Genomic DNA, 21,746 nt, shown 5'->3' on the forward strand with positions numbered 1-21,746 from the left:
GTATACTGCAAAAGTTTTCATGACATAAACCAAAGTATCGCGAAGTTTCTACAGAAATGTGAATAAATACATTTATGTTTTTGACATGTCTTTGAGTCAATACTGGGGCCCTTTTAATACATTTATGTTTTTGACATGTCTTTCAGTCAATACTGCAGCCCTTTTAATACTTGTATGTTTGTCTTTCAGTCAATACTGGGGCCCTTTTAATACTTGTATGTTTGTCTTTCAGTCAATACTGCAGCCCTTTTAATACTTGTATGCTTTGTCTTTCAGTCAATACTGGGACCCTATTAATACTTGTATGTTTGTCTTTCAGTCAATACTGGGACCCTATTAATACTTGTATGTTTGTCTTTCAGTCAATACTGGAGCCCTTTTAATACTTGTATGTTTGTCTTTCAGTCAATACTGGAGCCCTTTTAATACTTGTATGTTTGTCTTTCAGTCAATACTGGAGCCCTTTTAATACTTGTATTTTTGTCTTTCAGTCAATACTGGAGCCCTTTTAATACTTGTATGTTTGTCTTTCAGTCAATACTGCAGCCCTTTTAATACTTGTATTTTTGTCTTTCAGTCAATACTGGAGCCCTTTTAATACTTGTATGTTTGTCTTTCAGTCAATCCTGGGGCCCTTTTAATACTTGTATGTTTGTCTTTCAGTCAATCCTGGAGCCCTTCTCTAAACTGTTAAGTTTCATCATTCTGAACTGTGCATTCAAGCTACAGCAGGTTCTGGATATCTGCTCCTTGTGTAACAGAGTCTTCTCAAAGGTAAGAGAAAGTGATGGTCGTAGAGCACGTCACTACAAACGTCAATTTTCATTCATTTACGATTACAAATTCTATTCTTTAGAAATGTTTTTGGTGATAACTAATATATGTATTTGCTCTACAGGAGAGAGACAAATTATACCTGACTAGAACAGTTATCTTTGAGCTTGTCCAGTCTCTGAAATTCAAACACAGCTTGCCAGATGAAAACTTCCTGCTCTTGGTTCAGGTAAAAAAAAAATTAAGTAAAAAGGAATTCAATACTACACAGTAAAACACAGTTATAGTGAACCTCCAGAGCCAGCAAAACATAGTTCATTATAACTAAACTTCATTATACAGTAAAATACAGTTATAGTGAACGTCCAGAGCCAGCAGAAAAAAACCCTCATTATAACAAAACTTCATTATACAGTAAAACATGGTTATAGAAAACCTCCAGAGCCAGCAGAAAAATGTTCATTATAACCAAACTTTGTTACATAGTAAAACACAGTTATAGCACACCATCGAAAGACAGTTCATTATAACTAAACTTCATTATACAGTATAACATGGTTACAGTAAACCTCCAGAACCAGTAGAGAAAAAGTTCATTATATAATCAAACTTTATTATACAGTAAAACACAGTTATAGTGAACCTCCAGAGCCAACAAAAAAAGTTCATTATGACCAAACTTTGTTATACAGTAAATCAGTGATAGTGAACCTCCAGAACCAACAAAAAACAATAATTTGTTATAACCAAGTTTCATTATATCCAATAAATTTTTGTTATTTTCCTTTCACAGAGAAATAAATATCACTTCACAGCAAGCATGAATTCATTCTAAGCTTAATCGTTATAAGCGTGTTTTACTGTAGTACAAATTGTAACAACGAAATGACCCATCGACATTGTGAGTGAACTGATACTTTATTTCTCTCTTGTCACAGTTTGTATTGCTGGACGCTGGCGGTACTCTGGGCACCACTAACATTATTCTCTTGTTATAGTTTGTAGTGCTGGACGCTGTGGTACTCTGGTCACCACTAATATTATCATTCTCTTGTTACAGTTTGTATTGCTGGACGCTGGCGGTACTCTGGGCTCCACTAACATTATTCTCTTGTTATGGTTTGTAGTGCTGGATGCTGTGGTACTCTGGTCACCACTAATATTATCATTCTCTTGTTACAGTTTGTATTGCTGGACGCTGGCGGTACTCTGGGCTCCACTAACATTATTATTCTCTTGTTACAGTTTGTAGTGCTGGATGCTGGCGGTACTCTGGGCTCCACTAACATTATTATTCTCTTGTTACAGTTTGTAGTGCTGGACGCTGGTGGTACTCTGGGCACCACTAACATTATTATTCTCTTGTTACAGTTTGTAGTGCTGGATGCTGGCGGTACTCCTCAAACATTATTATTCTCTTGTTATAGTTTGTAGTGCTGGATGCTGGCGGTACTCCTCAAACATTATTATTCTCTTGTTATAGTTTATAGTGCTGGACGCTGTCGGTACTCTGGGCTCCACTAACATTATTATTCTCTTGTTACAGTTTGTAGTGCTGGATGCTGGCGGTACTCTGGGCTCCACTAACATTATTATTCTCTTGTTACAGTTTGTAGTGCTGGACGCTGGCGGTACTCTGGGCACCACTAACATTATTATTCTCTTGTTACAGTTTGTAGTGCTGGATGCTGGCGGTACTCCTCAAACATTATTATTCTCTTGTTATAGTTTGTAGTGCTGGATGCTGGCGGTACTCCTCAAACATTATTATTCTCTTGTTATAGTTTATAGTGCTGGACGCTGTCGGTACTCTGGGCTCCACTAACATTATTATTCCCTTGTTACAGTTTGTATTGCTGGATGCTGGCTGTACTCCTCAAACATTATCAGTCTTATGTCACAGTTTGTAGTGCTGGACGCTGGTGGTACTCTGGGCCCCTTTAACATTATCATTCTCTTGTTACAGTTTGTAGTGCTGGACGCTGGTGGTACTCTGGGCACCACTAACATTATTATTCTCTTGTCACAGTTTGTAGTGCTGGACGCTGGTGGTACTCTGGGCTCCACTAACATTGTCAGTGAAATGCTGATGTTGTACAACCTTCAGAGTCAGATGTTGATCAGTACGTGTGCTGCGGAGTGTATGAGGGACCACCTGCACGAGTGTACAGAATTTGTAGCAGATCTTCACACACTGACCAAAATCAAGGCAAATATTTGGATATTCTGTGTCGCTTATCAGTGCTGTCTGTAGTCAACTTTTTATGCCCCCGAGATCGAAGATCGGGATGCATATTGTTTTTGTCCTGTCTGTCATTCTGTAATTCTGTCATCCTGTCTGAAACTTTAACTTTGCTAATAACTTTTAAACATTAAGTGCTAGAGCTTTGATATTTCTCATGAGTATTCCTTGTGACAAGACCTTTCCGTGGGTACCAACATGTTTGACCCTGTGACCTTGACCTCGGAGTTTGACCTACATTTTGAAAATTTCAACCTTGCTAATAACGTTTGAATAATAAGTGATAGAGCTTTGATATTTCACATGAGTATTCCTTGTGACAAGACCTTTCTGTGGGTACTAAACCTTTTGACCTTGACATTTGACCTACTTTTAAAATGTTTGACATTGGTCATAACTTCTAAATGGTAAATATTAGAGCGTTCATATTGCACATGAGCATTTCATGTGACAAGATCTTTCTACTGGTACCAAGATATTTGTCCTTGTGACCTTGGCCATCTTTGGAATTGACCATTATTGTGGGCATTTGTGTTTCACAAACACATCTTGTTTGATATTTTTCAATTTTTAAAATTCTGATAGATCAATTTTCACTGAAAATAGTGAGAAGTACCTTTTTTTTCGTAGGGGAACAAAAATTGTGAATTTAATGTTTCCTCCCCAAAGGGCAAATATGGAATAAAATAGATGAATGTAGAAGTATAGGAAAGTGAAATGGAATATCACAAATCTTGGCTGGTCACATCAGCAATGGTCATTTCTGCATGAAAACCAAAGCTAGAGCTTTATACAGACAATGCACATAAACCTTAATGCCTAGCGTGCTGTCACATGATGCAATTTTTATGCCCCCATAATCGTCTGTCTGTTTATTTGTTTGTCTGTCCGCAAAAACTCTAACCTTTGTTATAATTTTTTAATGGTTTGTGATAGGGCTTTCATATTTCACAGGTCTATTTCTTGTGGTAACACCTTTCTTTTGGTATCAAAATGTTTGACCTTGTGACATTCACCTTGGAGTTCGACCTACTTTTGAAAAACTTTAACCTTGTCTATAGATTTTTAATGGTTTGTGATCCTACCTCTGGTGTATCCAGGGGTTCATGTTGGCCCAACTCTTTATTTTGTATTGCTTATAGGAGTTACGAGATTGAACACTGTTCGTTATCTTCACCTTTCATCGGGCTTTCATATTTCACATGTGTATTCCTTTTGGCAATACTTTTTTATGGTAACAAAATTTTTCATTGTGACCTTGACATTGGAATTTGACCTAGGAAGCATCAGTGTTTCACAAACACATCTTGTCAATTGATATTTCGGTTTGAGTCAGTTTCAGCAAAAAATTGTATCACATAAACACTTTAAGGAGAATCTAGTGAACACCTTTATTGTGACGTGTGAACACCTTTATTGTGACGTGTGAACACCTTTATTGTGATGTGTGAACACCTTTATTGTGCCATGTGAACCCTTTATTGTGCCGTGTGAACACCTTTATTGTGCCGTGTGAACACCTTTATTGTGCCGTGTGAACACCTTTATTGTGCCGTGTGAACACCTTTATTGTGATATGTGAACACCTTTATTGTGCCGTGTGAACACTTTTATTGTGCCGTGTGAATACCTTCATTGTGCCGTGTGAACACCTTTATTGTGACACATGAACACCTTTATTGTGATATGTGAACACCTTTATTGTGCCGTGTGAACACTTTTATTGTGCCGTGTGAATACCTTCATTGTGCCGTGTGAACACCTTTATTGTGACACATGAACACCTTTATTGTGCCGTGTGAACACTTTTATTGTGACGTGTGAACACCTTTATTCTGATGTGTTAACACCTTTCTTTCTGACTTTCCTAACCTAGTCATATTAGAAAATCATTATCATGATACCACTCCATTAGAAATAGAAATATATTTGTTTATATCTGCAGAACAACATGAAGGGTGGAGTCAGCAGTCTGAATGAGGACACACTGGGGAATCAACTGAAGTCAGGGATAGCTCAGTTTGTTGCCTTGGAGATCACTAGAGGCAATGGTCGAGACAATAGAGCCATTTCTCGTTATCTGCCATGGCTCTACCACCCGCCATCTACTGTACAACAAGGGTGAGTGTCAGACGATAAATTATTTCGTAATTATTTTATCACCCGCCATCTACGGTACAACAGGGGTGAGTATCAGACGATAAATTGTTCCATGATTATTTTATCACCCGCCATCTACTGAACAACAGGGTGAGTGTCAGATGGTTGAGTTTTCTGTCTTGAGGTGACATTGTGTTCCATAATTAGTAACAATTTTAAATGTTATCAAAATGAATCCAATTTGAAAGAAAATTGTTGATATTTGTGTGTATATATTGTACTAATACTGCTCTGTTCTATTTTGGCAGCCCAAAGGAATTTACAGATTGTATTGGTCACATCCGTCTTCTGTCATGGCTTTTGATTGGTTCCCTGACCCATACAGGTATGACAGAAGGAACTGCCCCTATTTCCTGTCAGCCAATCCCATTGGATGCCAGCTCCTACATTGCAGAACATGTGTTGGTTATCATGACTGGATTTGACGAGAGATCAAAGGTTAATAATCTACGATTTCATTATATCATAAAGAGCTACTGGTATATGTGATAAGGGCCTAAAATTATGATTTGAAATGTATTTTTTCAAACCCCAATTCTCTGTTGACAAAAGCGTGATATTTACAACCAGTTTCATGCCATTTCTTGTAAATTGACATCACAAATGAAGTATTTTTTCATCTGATATGGGCTCGATCTCTTTTTAGTGTTTGTTGCTTTTAACAATGTACAGTCAACTCGGGATAAATCGAGACTCAGAGGACCAGCTATGTGTCAATATTTTTAATATTTCCGAAGTTCAACATAAGGGAAGTAACTGTTGATGTCTCTCATCCATTTTGGAAAAATAAATCCTGATTTAATAAATATATACAAACTGGAAGCAAATTGGTAATGGTACCTTCACATTCACAGATTTTTTTTTACAGATCCTTACATATTCCACAAATCCGTAAAGGTACACGGATTGTTACGATTTAGACACAGATACCGACAAGTGATTTACGAATGCTTGCGATTGACTACGAATCGGAGATCCGTAAGGACTCGTAAGAAAAATCCGTGAGTGTGAAGATGGTATTAATCAAAAAGTTTAAGTATGCACTCGTAATGTAATCATGTCTATACGTAAAGCGCTCGTAATGACTCTAAACAATCCGTAAAGCGATTGTAACCCAACGCGAATGAAATTGTAAATATCACTTAGGCATTCGCAATAATTCGTAAACAACTCGTAGACTATCCGTAACATATCGTAAACGAAACTGCAAAAATTCGTAAAAAGAAAAACGTTAACGGATTGTTACGAGCACTTTACGTGTTCTTCCGACCAGTTTACAATACTTACGGATTGTTTCAAGTTATTTACGGGTTATTTACGGAAAATGAAATCCGTGGTCAATCATGAAAAATTGCCCCTACTTTCATGGATCCTTACGAGTGTGTGCGAGTCGTGACGAGTTATTAACAGATACCAACAAGTGATTTACAAATGCTTGCGATTAACTACGAGTTGTAGATCCATAAGGACTTGTAAGAAAAATCCATGAGTGTGAAGGTGTTATTATATATAGTCACAAATGTATTATTTTGTAGACATATTGTGTAAATCAAGTAAATTAAATCAAGTTTTCCACTTAATTATATTGAGTCCAGATAATCATCTGCATCAAAATGCGTAATGCATCGGTACTTTGGGAATCGGTATTTCTCACCGGTGTGTTGAAGCCAAGATGAAGCAGCAATCAGTGAACAACAAGTAGCCTTTAAGAAATTAATTGGAATTATAAAACATGCCATAAAAAGGTCTCAGGTCTTGGGACAATTCTCTGCCTTCATGATTACAGATCCCGTGGGGATCCAGGTTGGAGTAGGTCCTCAGTACCCCTTGCTTGTCGTAAGAGGCGACTTAATGGGGCGGTCCTTCAGATGAGACTGTAAAAATCAAGGCCCCGTGTCACAGCAGGTGTGGCATGTGAAAGATCCCTCCCCGATCAAAGGCCTTAAGCACCAAGCATATAGGCCTAGATTTTGCAGCCCTTCACCTGCAATGGTAACGTATCCATATGAGTGAAAAATTCTTGGGCAGGAGTTAAACAATATAAAAATCGTGATTACAGATTCACTGACCATGATGATGACCGATGTGTAGTATTTGTCAATAGAGCCGTTATAAAAACAACTCGCCGTGAACTCCGCAGATTGCTACATTGCTTCAAATTAAGAGTTATTTCTATATTTTAATACAAAGAAAGACTTGTTGAGGAATTACACTTTATATTAGAAATGAGTGATATTTCAAAATAACTGACTTCAATACAGAAAAGTAATCTTCCGATGGTGTTCTCCAGTTTGTAGTTTATTTGTAGAATATTGTAAAGTATGTGGAACAAAAATTTAAATTTTTCATCAAATATTTAAAAAATTCTGTGTAAGGCCTTACATTTATGATGTCATATTTTAAGATCACCGGCATTTTCTATGAATGACAGAAACTGTGCATACATAAAGACAACTTCAAAAACTTGCGCAATTTTGAGGGGACAAATTAGGTTCATATCATATATAGTCCTTTGAATGACATGTGAGTTAAATGCAACATTAGCATAAATTTGTATACTTTATTTTTGTTTGATATTATGTATATTTATTATCACTGAAATTTAAAAATGCAGATTTTTATTTTAATTTGAACCATTCCACTTTCATATTAAAGGACATGAAGGTATGAATGATATTGTATTCTTGTAGTCATTTTTAAGTGTACTGCACCACTTTAACAATGACATTTAAACCACTGCATGTCAAAAAGGATCAACAAGTTGGAAAATAATTTCTATAAATGTTCTTTTCCCATTGCATTAATAAAACTGAGAGTTGTTTTCTCAGAAATTTTTAATAGATATGCAAATTTATAGCTCTCCTGAGCCTTTATCTTTTCTTATCAATATTTGTCTCTCTATATAGGTATATGTTATGTTGATTTTCTGCATTTTTGACATCTCCGGAGCCAGTCTTAATTGTACTTGCCACAAGGCATACTTGGGGGAATGGGATGCCTTTTTGCAATGTCCGTGTCATGACTTCCTCTCACGATCCACTAGGCCAGCTTCAATGAAAATTGGAACAAAGCATATTATCATGTTTGTTCAATAGATTTGGGCCATGCCCTAGTTCAGTGGAAGATAAAGAGAAATGATGAAATTCAAAATAATCTATCAGGAACCATTTATACAAAAAATGACTAAACTTGCTTAGAAGCATTTTAATATATTGTGTATATATACAGTGTATATATATATATATATATATATGTAAGACTCCAAAGTGCGATGGAACTCCAAAGTGCGATGGTCACGCCAAACCCCGATGGTCTGCGCCAAACTCTGATGGTGTGACACGCCAAAGAGCGATGGTCGACACTCATGCGCCAAAGTACGATGGTCTGACACGATAATGTGCGATGGTGTGACACGCCGAAATCCATTGGTTTGTAAACGACACAGTGTTTTGGTACAGACTGTACCAACCGTGTGTTGTTTCACTAAAATATCAGTGCAAAATTCATGCATAAAAAATAAGAAGTTCAACTCATTTCATTACCATCTAGTTGTCGTGTTATTAAACACAAAATTTTCCAACGCGAAATCGTTTAGAATGTTTTGCATTATAGCATATCCCCAGGATTTTATTACGTGTACGTCACAAGTAATAAATGATCATGAATTAAAGAATGTTTGGGCAAAGCAGATAGTTCGACAACGTATGTACTTTGCCGTTCTCACTATCCTCAGTAGTGTAAACCTTGCCGTTGCTGTCATCCGTGTTGCATTCATTCGGTTTCATTTTGAAAGAATGACGTCACAGTGACGTGACGTCACAAACGTTACTGAACTCCACACCATCGGACTTTGGCGTGGCCATCGCACTTTGGCGTCCGTAACGTTAAGAAACCATCGCACCTTTGGCGCAGACCATCGCACTTTGGCGTGACCATCACACTTTGGAGCGACCATCACACTTTAGAGTCTTACATATATATATATCTATATCTATATATATATATGTGTGTGTGTGTGTATGTATGTGGGATTCCTGTGACAGCTTCCTCATCTTGTTAGTTTAAATGATATCCCCCCTCCCCCTCCAGCTTTGACCCATAATGAGAGAAGTAGGAGTAATTGGGGGAAAGTTTTAAAAATATGTTAAATTTAATTTTAGTGTAGATTCAAATGAATTGAAACTGAGACCCTTTGGGTCACGGTAGGCCCACAGTATCAGTTTGAAGTACATGTATATGTATATGAGAGAAAGAAAATCTTTACAATTTGGCAGAGTAATACTACACTAGCATCTGTAGCACAGGCACTGGTTTCTGTAAATAACTTATGACCTCTGTATACTAATAATAACATTATTGAGTTATTTACAGAAACAAGTGCCTGTGATCTGTAGGTACAGACTGTGTAGGAGTATATTTATAACAACTTATGACCCCATGGGCCAAAGTAGGCTTATTGCAGAGATCCAAAGAGATTGCATGTAAATTGATGAGCTTTAGTAGAAATACAGTCTTTACAGTTTGTTGAAGTAATATGGATGCATCGTAAGAGGCGTATTGTACATCATTGTCAAATACTAGCATGTTGTGGCTTAGTGTGGAGCTATTATTAGTATTCCAGTCTGATGATTCCTATTTCTGTATGAGGTGCCTCAGGTGAGTGTTGTGGCTCATGGGCCTCTTCTCATTCTGTGCTGAATGTAAACCAAATCAAGATACTAGGATATATATCATTGTACGGTCACTTTTGTGGTGAATCATGGCCGCTGGTTATCTTCCAAGCTTTCACAATATTTGAATGACATTTTGCTATCAAGTTGTTGTTTTTTTAATTTACATAAAATTAATTTCAGGATTCTGTGTTGCACATGAGTTCTCTCTTCCATGCCTTTATTCTGTGTCAGGTGAATATTAAGTACATGTTTATTCTACGTCAGGTATTGTAAATATTAATTACATGTTTATTCTAGGTCAGGTATTGTGAATATTAATTACTTGTATATTCTGCATGAAGTAGAAAGAAAGGTGATAATGAGATTTTATCCCAAATTTTTTTTTACTTCACAAAGTGAGCACTTTTTTTATTACAAGAATTGAAATATATACTGTTAGATCAAGTATTATTATGTGCAAAAAATATTTGTATCCCTCTTCAACTCCAGATACAGTGTTTGTTGTAAGAACCAGTCAAATTAAATGTTTTAATGTTGCCTTAATGGTGCAATCATGCTTTGTATAAATCCTTGCAAATCAGTCTTAATTTATAGCATTTCACATACTCGTATATGACAGTACGGAATGAGAGATGTATTTACAGCGTGGTGCCCTGCACATCGCCTGTATCTAGTGTTAATCCACTCTCCTGGTGAAGTGTAGTCAATCTTGATTGAATTATTTTTGCCATAGCTGTGGACGATGTACTGTGAATCTACTGCAGCCCAGTACCCGATAGACACCGAAAGCCACAAAATGGCCTCTACCATGGTGATGGACTTCTGGGGGCGTGTCACTCCCGGCATTTTACAGATGTTGAATACACCCAAAGAGGTTACAGTTGTTTTTATTCCAGCCTGGTGTAATTTATACTGCATTTTAAAACTGCTATGCACTGATTGTCACATATTAAAACACAACGTGCTAATTTTTGAAATTTCCTGTATGACCAGCCTTCTTCTGACTAAACGGTTTTTCTTGGAAATGAATTTTAAATTCAGAAGTTTTTGAGTATTTAAAGTTTGTGTTGATCTTTTAATTGCATCATGGGGTTAATAGCATGAGCGCCCACAGCGACAGGTTTGTTTGATGTTTTTTTGCCCAGTGAAATGCATGATGGTAGACGAGTTTTTAATTAATTATGTCATCCTGTACAATTAATTGTAGCTTAGAAATTAGTGTATTCTGTGTTTTTAATTTTTTTCACCCCAGATGTATTGTAATAAAGTATATTAGATGAAGAATTTAAAGTAGAACCATCAAGTGTGTATAAGAATTTTAATTTGGATTCAATTAATTTAAGTGTTTATTCAATAAAAGAATCTACTTTGGACCCATTTTATATGATGTTTTGGGGCAATTCAATCTTGTAAAAAGCATGAATTGCCCTTAAGGGAGCTCACTACATTAAGATTTAGAGATTTTATGACACTACATCACAAGATGCCAATTTAAATGTTTTGTGAGTTACTTGCATTGATTGATTTGTTTGTATATAGATCTGCGTTATGCTCAGTGGATAGGATATCCGATTTACTGACCCACAGATCCCGAGTGTCGGGTCACTAACCCACAGATCCCGAGTGTCGAGTCACTGACCCGCAGATCCCAAGTTCAAATCTGCCAGTGTCTTTTGTGTTATTTAATGAAAAATTTTGAAAATTGCATATTTAATGTCTTTTTGACCTATATACTTATCACATATAATCACATCTTTCATGATTTTATCATTTTGTGCTGATTTGATCAACTCTTTCAAGGTGTAGTGAGCCACCTTAACCAATTTATATCATATAAAATGAAATTTCATTAATTCCTCATAATTCAATTCTTAAAATGAAATTCAGCGAAAGAACATTTTATTTTATTTGACATAGAGCAATATTGCCATAGCAACAAATGGAAACAGGGGAGCCAAATGTAACTTTTAGAATGTTATTCAGCGCGACACAACTTCCCAGTTTATACAGACATATCAAAGTGCATGAAATTTTAAAATGATGAGAAATCTGAAATGACAACATCAAGTGTTATGTCAATTTTTGTAATCTAAATATGGCCAAAAAAAATCTTGCATATTTTCTTAGATATAATATTCTGAACGCAGTTGTTGTGTCCATTTACTGTATACGAGAAAGAATGAAGTTATTGTAAGCTGTGTTCTTGGTTAACTAAGGGAGCTAACTGTGTTGTGAAATGTATGCTGTGTGTTTACAGTTAGCAGAAATGGTGAATCTTCATTTCCTGAGTTTAATGGAGGCCTTACGGGAATGCAATTCTTCTGTTCTGGCCAAACTTTATCCCATGTGGACTTCAATTCTGTTTACCTACCATTCTCAGGTAAATTTTTCTTCCACTACATTTGTAAGACAGGGTGTCAAGTCCCCATTTATTCCTATAATATTTTCCTACAAACTTGAAGGTTCCTATATTTTCCCTATAAGTCATTAAAATCCCTATAAAGCCCTATATATCCCCCCCCCCCCAAAAAAAAATGACTGTCCTATTTTCAAAAATGATAAAAAAAGAAAGAAACAAAAAAGAGAGAGCTGATGCTAGATTGATATTTAATTAGATTGTTATGAAGAGAATAACTATGATGATTGTATAAGAACTGTCTATTGGATGGAAAAATGTCCATATCTGAAAGGATTTTGTCTTTGTTTATGTTTAATATTATTTCTTCTTCAGTAAGATACTATGCTTGCTAGATTTTTATGCAGAAACAATAAACTTTTATACAAATTCTTTAATAAAAACCCTATTTATTCCTTTAAATATGCTGTAAAAATCCTTATATTTGCCCTATAAACTGCAAAAAAAATTCCTATAATCCTATATTTTTTAGACCAAAAGTGGCTTGACACCCTGGTAAGATAATATGTTAGGGTATGTAGATGAGAGAAAATAAACGTATAGTCAAAATCAAGTAATTGCATAGCAATGATGAGAATTGTTCTTAGTCAACTAACAGAATTTATCGATAGTCAGAGGACTAACTATGACCTTGGAGTTTAATTGTCAAAGGATAAGCCCATTTTCTGTCCCTTTAGTCAAATAAGACTTGTATTACTCACTCAGGAACTTAATTATCAAGTAATTGAGCTATTTCAACTCTCAGCCAATAATAGCCTTAAAGAGGAATTTTTATGCTTCCCGGAAAATTTCGAGGGAGCACATATACACTGTCATGTCTGTCCGTCTGAGCTCATATCTCCTAAACCTTTCATCAGAAATCGATATAATTGATCACAAATGTTACTTGAGACAAGGAATAGGAACAAGGTGATTATGGAAAGGTCAAGGTCACTTAGAACATATAAGTTCCTTATTTCAACAGTTTTTGATATAAAGATTCCCATCTCATAAATTGATCACAAATATTCTTTGAGATGGGGACTTTTGGACCAAGATCATTTTGGAAAGGTCAAGGTCACGCAGAATATATACCTTATATAAGTAAAAAGTTCTTTATTTCAACAGCCTTTGAACATTTATTGACCATACATCACACAAATAAGTAATAGGCAAATGGCTTTTAGACATAGGTCACTCAAGGTAATTTTTTAAAGGTCAAGGTCACTCAGAACATATATCTTATGTATGATAAAATACTTCATTTCAAAAGTACTTCAACAGTTAAAAATCATTACGTAAGTCAATTAGTCATATGAAGTAGTTCATTGGTTAGATGCATTTTGGGGAGCATCCATCAGTTTTACTGATATTCTTGTAGTTCCATGGTACTTGTTTGGAACCAAGCTGTTTGTGCAAGCATATTTAACACTGCTGATCCTAAGTACGGCTTTTTATTCAAACATTAAAGTTGTACGCAATTGAACATTTTGTAAAATTTTTCACAGTTGCCTGGACATCTGCAGGTGAGGTTACAGACTGTGGAGAACTGGAAGCCACCCAGTACATCCAAAGACCAGCCCTCCTTTAACATCCTACTGACCTGGTTAAAGCGGATTCAATTTAAACTCGGACAGGTGGAAGTTCAGTCTTCAGCCGCAACACAGTTTTACTCAGTGTGAACAGCTATAACACAGTTTTACTCGGTGTGAACAGCTATAACACAGTTTTACTCGGTGTGAACAGCTATAACACAGTTTTACTCGGTGTGAACAGCTATAACACAGTTTTACTCGGTGTGAATAGCTATAACACAGTTTTACTGGGTGTGGACAGCTGTGACACAGTTTTACTCTTTGTGAACAGCTGTGACACAGTTTTACTGTAGTGACGGACATATGGGGCTCAAAATCTTATTTTAAAAATGAAGAGAACATATGTAGAAACACCTGGAGACAAACCAGTGTTGTTCAGAAGAACAGATGAATATTTCACTGTGGGCTCTTCTCGGAGCGGTTTATTAATTGTTAGAATTGTTAAGATAATGGTATATATTTGTTTGTTTTGGAATCGAGAAATTTTTATATACATGTAAGATATAAAGTTGATGTACCGTAATTAATTCTATATTGTGCAATAATTAAATCTATTGACCCATAATCAAATTTATTATACAGTGTATGGAAACAAACATCAGCACAGAGGCAGTGCATTCAAAAATGCAGCTAGTTTTAGCTGATACCCATACTAAATTCAATACTATTTTTAGAGTAGTGTGGTATTTTTTTAGTAGTTGTCTTTCTGTAGAATTCACTGTTATTTGTTTACATATTTTACCGAAGGTTGTGCAATAATACATGTAGATGTAATTGTTGATGTGTTGTGTTAAGAGAGGACATTTTAGAATTAAATATTTGTCCCATGCATCATTGATTTTGTTGATAATTTGATAACGGGATATTTATGTGTATCACTTCCTACGGCAATATTGACTTACAATCCGTTATCCCCCACCTGATCAACCTAATATTCTCAAGTATTTGTCTAACTCAGTTGTTCACACATCATTATTTAGTGTAGCTTTTCCCCCCCATTTTAGTACAGACTACAAACAGTACATGAATTTCTGTCCATCTGTTCAGGGTTTTCTGTTTTTATTTTTCTGCGTAGCTTCTTTGTGGGTTTCTTTAGACCATTTCCAGTTTTGATCCATTTTGACCTCTTATGCACGAGTTTTGCCCCCTTTAGCTCCCCTGAGCCTAAAGCTCAAGTGGGCTTTTTTTTCACTTTTTGTCTGGTGTTGGGTCAGACCATAACTTTTTATGAAAGTATTCGTCTGAGAGCTGTTGATGAGCTTATCTTTGTCCATAACAACAGCCTGTCTTTTTATGGCAGTATTACCCCAGTTTTTCAGTCTGTCTTTTTATGGCAGTATTGCCCCAGTTTTTCATAGTCTGTCTTTTTATGACAGTATTGCCCCAGTTTTTCACAGCCTGTCTTTTTATGGCAGTATTGCCCCAGTTTTTCAGTCTGTCTTTTTAAGGCAGTATTACCCCAGTTTTTCACAGTCTGTCTTTTTATGGCAGTATTACCCCAGTTTTTCACACTGTTTTTTTTTTTGGGGGGGAGGGGGGGGGGTTGCAGTATTACCCCAGTTTTTCACACTCTGTAAAGCTGACATTTCTTCTTCGTTGAGAGCGTTTTGTTGATTTCTTCCTTAAACGCATCAATATAAGACTCCAAAGCTCTGTGTTTGTCTGGAGGTGGTTCTCGAGTACTTTTCGATCTGTACAGAGAGGGTGCTTCTCTAAGATGTCAATTGCATCTTGGGATTGGAATGTTAAATAGTGTCCACTCATGACTAGAGCAAGATATTCAGATTAATGAGCTTCAAAAGCCAGGTACTTGTGAGAGAGAGATCCTTTGTTTTACTAAATGCAGTATCATAATTGATTGATTTGCGAGTCTATGGCTTTTTTTCAAAGATTCATTATTTCTGTCTGTCATGGATTCGATCACACTGGGATTTCTTCTTTTGGACCTTGTTGTAGATTGTGACAATTCCTGAAGAAATGATGCTAGTGAAGTTATGTCATTTGATCCCAAGAAAGAGGGACACAGTTGTATAGAACACCACCTCGGTATGGAGCTCCAGCGTCTATATAGGGCGATTTTCATTGTGACAAAAATTAACTTGCAAAGTTTGATATGGAGCTTGGTATAAATGATTTTATGATCGTTTTTTAATTCATTTGAAGATACCGTTAATTATTTACAACGATTTTGTGTGAGGAATAAATTCATGCAAGCATCAATTCTTTTAAAGAGGGCAACAATTCAATTAAAGACTTTGTAGATATATGAGATATGTGACTATGTTGAATTGAAGATATCTCTTATCAAATAATATTGCTCTCTCTTTAAGAATTATTGCATGCATTAATTGATGTGCGCAATAATTCGATCATTGTGCACATCAATTAAAGTGCTGATATCAAGAAGAGAGCAACAATCCCATAGAGCACAACAATTCAGCAGAATAATTAATGCTATTAACAATTCAATTAATGCACGCAATAATTCAGAATTAAAGGCATTAATCCTTTTAAGAGATCTTAAATTGATTTGTTGCGCATATCAAATGAATTGATGATTTTTTAAATAATCAAAGATATCTTCTATTGAGTTTACATTAATTCGGGGCTCCATATCAATTATAGTAGGCCTATGCCTATTTATAACGACTAGTAGGAATTCCCATAGGAATGGTTTCTTGAAAAGTAGAATATAGATCTAGGTAGGTTATATAAGAAAATATACATTTATGAAAATGCATGATGGTATGAACTGCAATGCTTCAAGCTGGCATACTTTCATGAAGCGCTGCAATGCAATAGCAGTTCCGAAAATCCATTTTGTGCAAGTTGAAGCAAAACGCAAGCTGTAACTGACGGTAAATAAATTGAAAAATATTTGAAGAACAATTCAATAGAATGACATATTTGTGATTGAATATATTGATCAGGGTGGGTTTGAAGCAGTAAACCCGTCAAATCAGCAGAAAATATCGATTCATTCATAATTGTCTTTTAGACGGTAAATTCCAGTTCGTAATCTATTCTATATCCGTCTGAGGTTATGACGGTTTAAATACAAAACAATATTCCCTTATTTATTTTGCTGAATTTTTCATCAGATCTTAAGGATTATAACATTTATACCGATAGGTATTAATTGATGCATACTTGGAATCCCCCCTTTTTTCATAAAATTTTGCTTAAAAAAGTAAAAGGGTGGAACACCCCAACCCCACCCCCTTTTTTTTTGAAAACCTAAACTGATGATAGGACTCCCCCCCCCCCTTTCAAAATTTTTTGGATCCGCCTCTGCATGGATAGTTGAAAAATATCGTCAGTTACAGCTTGTAGTGCTTTAAATTTATCAGTGGCGGATTTAGGGGGGAGGGGGGCAGCCGGCGTCCTCCCCCCTAAATTTTTCAAATTTAAGGTAAACCGTGGTCTCTTGTTTAGAAAAATGTAAACGATAAAAGAAGCAATAATATCTTCCACTCTCAGAGAAATAGAAGACAAAATCTTTTGATCACTTTTATTGGAAGAACTTGCATTTCCCCCCCCCCCCCCCCCCCCCCCCCCCCCCCCCCCCCCCAAAATCCCTTAAAATTTGAGCCATTTTATTAATTTCCCCTTATTAAAGATGACAATAGTAAAAATGACTACATAGGAGACATATTTCAAACCCTATAAATTCTGTAAAACCCAGGAGCCTCAAGGCGGCCCCCAGACCCCCTGACTCATAAAGTTGCGCCCTCTCCCTAACCGCAGTTCCTGGATCCACCCCTGTTTATAACAACAGACGGCGTTATTTGGAAGAAATATTATACGTAACCCACGCCGGTTAATAAGACCTGTGATGGGCAATAATTTTATCTGTATTCTGGTGTTGAAAAATCCAAGTATGGAATTTCTTTGGCTTCTTCAAATTACCTATTCAAACTTTCTGTAGAACGGAGTAAAAGTTTTGTGCGAATATGATGGAGAAGCAATATTTTCTGTTGACGAGTAGTAAAACTGATTCAAGTATTTTGTTTTTAGCACCTGAGCTGAGATAACATTTCTGTTGCAATTAGTTTGAGGTTTTGCCAATACAATGTATATGGCTAGATAGACTATTCTAATCGCCTGTTGTCTGTCCGTAAACTTTTTATATTTTCGACTTCTTCTCCAGAACCACTGGGCCAATTTCATCAAAACTTGGCAAAAAGCATCCTTGGGTTATCAAGTTTCAAATGAAGGGTCATGCCCCCTTTAAAGGGGAGATAATCACATAAATGTAAAAATATGGTGGGGTCATTTAAAAATCCTCTTCTCAAGAACCACTGCACTGAGCCAGGAAAGTACAAAATGAAAGCTTCTTGACATAGTGCAGATTCAAGTTTGCCAAACCCATGCATCCCCCCCCCCCCCCCCCCCCCCCGAGGTAGGGTGGGGCCACAGTAGGGGATCAACGTTTTACATACAATCAATCAATACATATAGGGAAAAACTTTTAAAATATTATTCTCAAGAACCACTGGGCCAGAAAAGTTTGAAATTACATTTACATGAAAGCTCCCTGACATAGTGCAGATTCGAGTTTGTTAAAACGGATGTCGTCCTTGGTACCTCATTGTGACATAACAATAACGGAGCGGATCAAAGATCGGATTTTAATCAGATTGTAGGCACCGGATCCCACCTCTAGTGTATCCAGTATCCGTGTTTGTATTCCTTATAAGGCAGGGGATTATGAATATATGGAAACATTGTGTCTTAATTAATCTAGTAATCTTCTCGTTAGTTGTCTGTCAAATGTGGTACTTAAAGTTGGACTGTAATGTTAAAATTTTTCTAGAATTTTAACCCTCATGGGCAGTATACTGTATATCGTTTTGCCACTTTAATCATCAAGGGACATCTATATACATGTACATGTGTATTGATATCTCACAAGCGGTCATCTCTAAAGCTTACAGAAGGTTGAAACTGACTATTCAGAACGACTTATGAGGGTGATCGGTGGGGAAATAACATATTTTGGATAAATTATTGGTTCTGTATAAAAATAATTTCTTTCTATAGAAGGGTGGGGGTGTACATAAGATCTATACAAGCTATATACCCTTTCTGAACGACTTCAGGAATGTATTTTATAGTCTCCTATGTAATAATTTTACTATTTTCTGTCATTCTTAATGAGGTGAAATTAATAAAATGACACAATTTTTGTTTTTTGGAATAAAATAAAAGTTCTCCCCCAAAAAGTAACAATAAATCAAAAGATCTTGTCATGTATTTCTCCGAGAGTGAAAAAATGACTGTTTCCAGGGGTGGGGGGATGGGGGGGGGGGGGCGCCCACAGGTATTGTATTTCCATATATATATATTATATATAGAATATTTTCTCATCTCCTCTTCTTCCTTTCTTAGGAAATTTTCTGATATTTGTAGTAGAAATAATTAATTGTATGCAGAGGAACTGTTCGATGTTGATAGCTGAGGCTACTTCTTGAGGTACACTCAGGCTGTTTACACACACGTGAAAAACACGTGGGTTTGAGAGTGGTTTTGTTTGCAGGTAATTTTTTTTTTTTTTTATAAATGCCATGTTGGGTGTTGTTTTACTGGTGTCGACAGGCAACATAAAACACTTCCGACTGCGTTATTAGGCATCAATTTTACAAACGGATTTTTTTCCCTCTGTAGTAATATATGGTGAAAATAATTACTGGTGTGATGCATGTACCTTAAATGCACCACTGTCTGTAGTTTTCATTCCGAGTACCTCGATTTTTTTTTCTCGCCTCGAAGCTTTCAGCAAAAGGATATACTGTATTCAATGATTAAAAATGCATAATGTAATTTGAATATTGGACACTATTTTTTTTTTTATAATGTGTCACACCACTGTCAACCCTCGACCAATATCAGCGATTGGACTGAAATTGAATCATATCGGGTTATCATGGTGTGCAATACAGATTTTGCTATAATTATTGTCTATATCGAAATAAGGCGTCTGTCCAGCCGGATTCCCTCCTTTGTTGAAATCAAACAAGAGGCCCATGGGCCATATCACTCACCTTAGTCACCTCCGTCCTGCCGTTGTTCAAGATCAACACAAAAGTATAACAAGGTCTTGCCATAAAAATTCTCTATACAAAATATGAAAGCCCTACCGTAATTAGTTCAGGAGATATCAAATAGGCCAGGTTTTTCTTAAAGTAGGTCACACTCCAAAGTTTAAAGATAAAACACCATTGTGTCACAATGTATTGCCATGACGAATCTCTATACAAAATATGAAAGCCCTACGTAAAATAGTTCCCGTTATATTTAATAGGTTATGATTAAAAGTAGGTCAAACTCAAGAGTTCAAGGTCAAAGGACAAGACATGAAATCAAAGGCCTTGTCATAAGAAATTTATATACAAGATATGAAAGATCTACCTTTGTTAGATCAAGACATACCATATTGAATATGTCAAGATTGTTATCAAAAGTAGGTCAATCTTCCAGGTCAAGGACCATTGGATAATATGAAAGGTCTTTCCATAAAGAAAGTATACACAAAATATGAAAGTTCTAGCTTAAATAGTTCATAGGATATCTTTAAAGATATCAGCATATAAAACTTTGATCTCCTATTGTGGTCCCACCCTACCCCCGGGGACCATTATTTTAGCAAACTTGAATCTGCACTTTGTTAGGAAGCTTTCATGTAAATTTGAACTTTTCTGATTCAGTGGACCTTGATAATTCTTTTTAAAATATGACCCACCCAATTTTTGTGATCCCCCCCCCCTTTTCTGAAAGGAGCATGACCCTTCATTTGAACAAGCATTCTGAGAGTATTGCATGACAATACATAGTCCCCTACAGGTTGCAAAAATTACTGTACCACAACAATATTCAAAGTTCATTATGTAGGTTATGGTAAAAGGTAAACTAGGGGAACAAGCATAGGAATGGTTGGAAATCAACTACTATTCGAGCAGAGACTAGACCAAGAAAAAAGATAAATTTATAATTAGGTTTAGGTCTTTAACCAAGTCAATAAACTGTGACATGCAGATGATCATGAATAATTTAGCTATATTGTTGCATTACTATGCTAGTTTTAATGAGTGTAGTATTCTTAATTCTTATCTACAGAGATACACATGTAAGAAACTTGGATATAAACTAAGAATTCATGCTATTTTTCAAAGTCCAAGGGCCATCACTAAGTGAAAAATCAACGGACTGAGACGAAATTCAAACTTGATCTGTAACTTGTTATAAGAAAGCAATGTACCAAATATCAAATTAATATCTGCAAGCACAACCAAAAAAAGTCCGGAAAACTGATAATCCATGCTATTTTTCTAAGTCCAAGGGCCATCACTAAGTGAAAAATCAACGAACCGAGACGAAATTCAAAATTGATCTGTAACTTGTTATGAGAAAGCAATGTACCAAATATCAAATGAATATCTGCAAGCACAACCAAAAAGTCTGGACAACTGATTATTCATGCTATTTTTCTAAGTCCAAGGGCCATAACTAACTGAAAATCAACGGACCGAAACGAAATTCGAACTTGATCTGCAACTTGTTATGGCAAAGCGACAAACCAAATATAAAATAAATATCTGCAAGAACAGAGAAAAAAGGTGCGGAAAACTAGACTGACAGACAGATGGACGGACGAAGCGCAAACCTAAAGTCCCCTCGACTTCGTCGGTAGGGGACTAATAAACTTAAATCCCTTTCACCTAGGAATGCTTTGTGCAAAGTCTGGTTGAAATTGGCCCATTGGTTCTGGAGAAGATTTTTAAAATTTCGCTGTTATCTCCCCTTGGAGAGGGGTGTTGCTCTTCATTTGAACAAACTTGAACCCCCTTTCCCAAGGGTGTTTGTGCCACGTTTGGTTGAAATTGGCCCAGTGGTTCTGGAGAAGAAGT

At 36.2% G+C, this 21,746-nt stretch overlaps 1 protein-coding gene across 7 annotated transcripts in view; it reads left to right on the forward strand.

Annotated features, from left to right (window-relative positions):
* The window catches only part of LOC125649900 (protein unc-79 homolog), a 77,870-nt gene extending 63,200 nt beyond the window's left edge, over window positions 1–14,670 (forward strand). For 5 of the 7 annotated variants that reach the window (XM_056165761.1, XM_056165765.1, XM_056165763.1 and 2 more), the window contains 10 exons: window positions 664–774; window positions 899–1,003; window positions 2,804–2,983; window positions 4,962–5,137; window positions 5,425–5,614; window positions 10,030–10,080; window positions 10,583–10,723; window positions 10,949–10,969; window positions 12,107–12,229; window positions 13,753–14,670. In XM_056165761.1, coding sequence (XP_056021736.1) covers window positions 664–774; window positions 899–1,003; window positions 2,804–2,983; window positions 4,962–5,137; window positions 5,425–5,614; window positions 10,030–10,080; window positions 10,583–10,723; window positions 10,949–10,969; window positions 12,107–12,229; window positions 13,753–13,926 — 1,272 coding nt within the window. In that variant the 3' untranslated portion in view covers window positions 13,927–14,670. Of the gene's footprint in view, window positions 1–663; window positions 775–898; window positions 1,004–2,082; window positions 2,627–2,803; window positions 2,984–4,961; window positions 5,138–5,424; window positions 5,615–10,029; window positions 10,081–10,582; window positions 10,724–10,948; window positions 10,970–12,106; window positions 12,230–13,752 lie in introns of those variants that run through there. The other 2 variants (XM_056165762.1, XM_056165767.1) reach the window with 2 other exon arrangements.
* The last annotated feature ends 7,076 nt before the right edge of the window (window positions 14,671–21,746 follow it).

The sequence above is a fragment of the Ostrea edulis genome, chromosome 5 (assembly GCF_947568905.1).
Source record: "Ostrea edulis chromosome 5, xbOstEdul1.1, whole genome shotgun sequence".
NCBI lineage: Eukaryota > Metazoa > Mollusca > Bivalvia > Ostreida > Ostreidae > Ostrea > Ostrea edulis.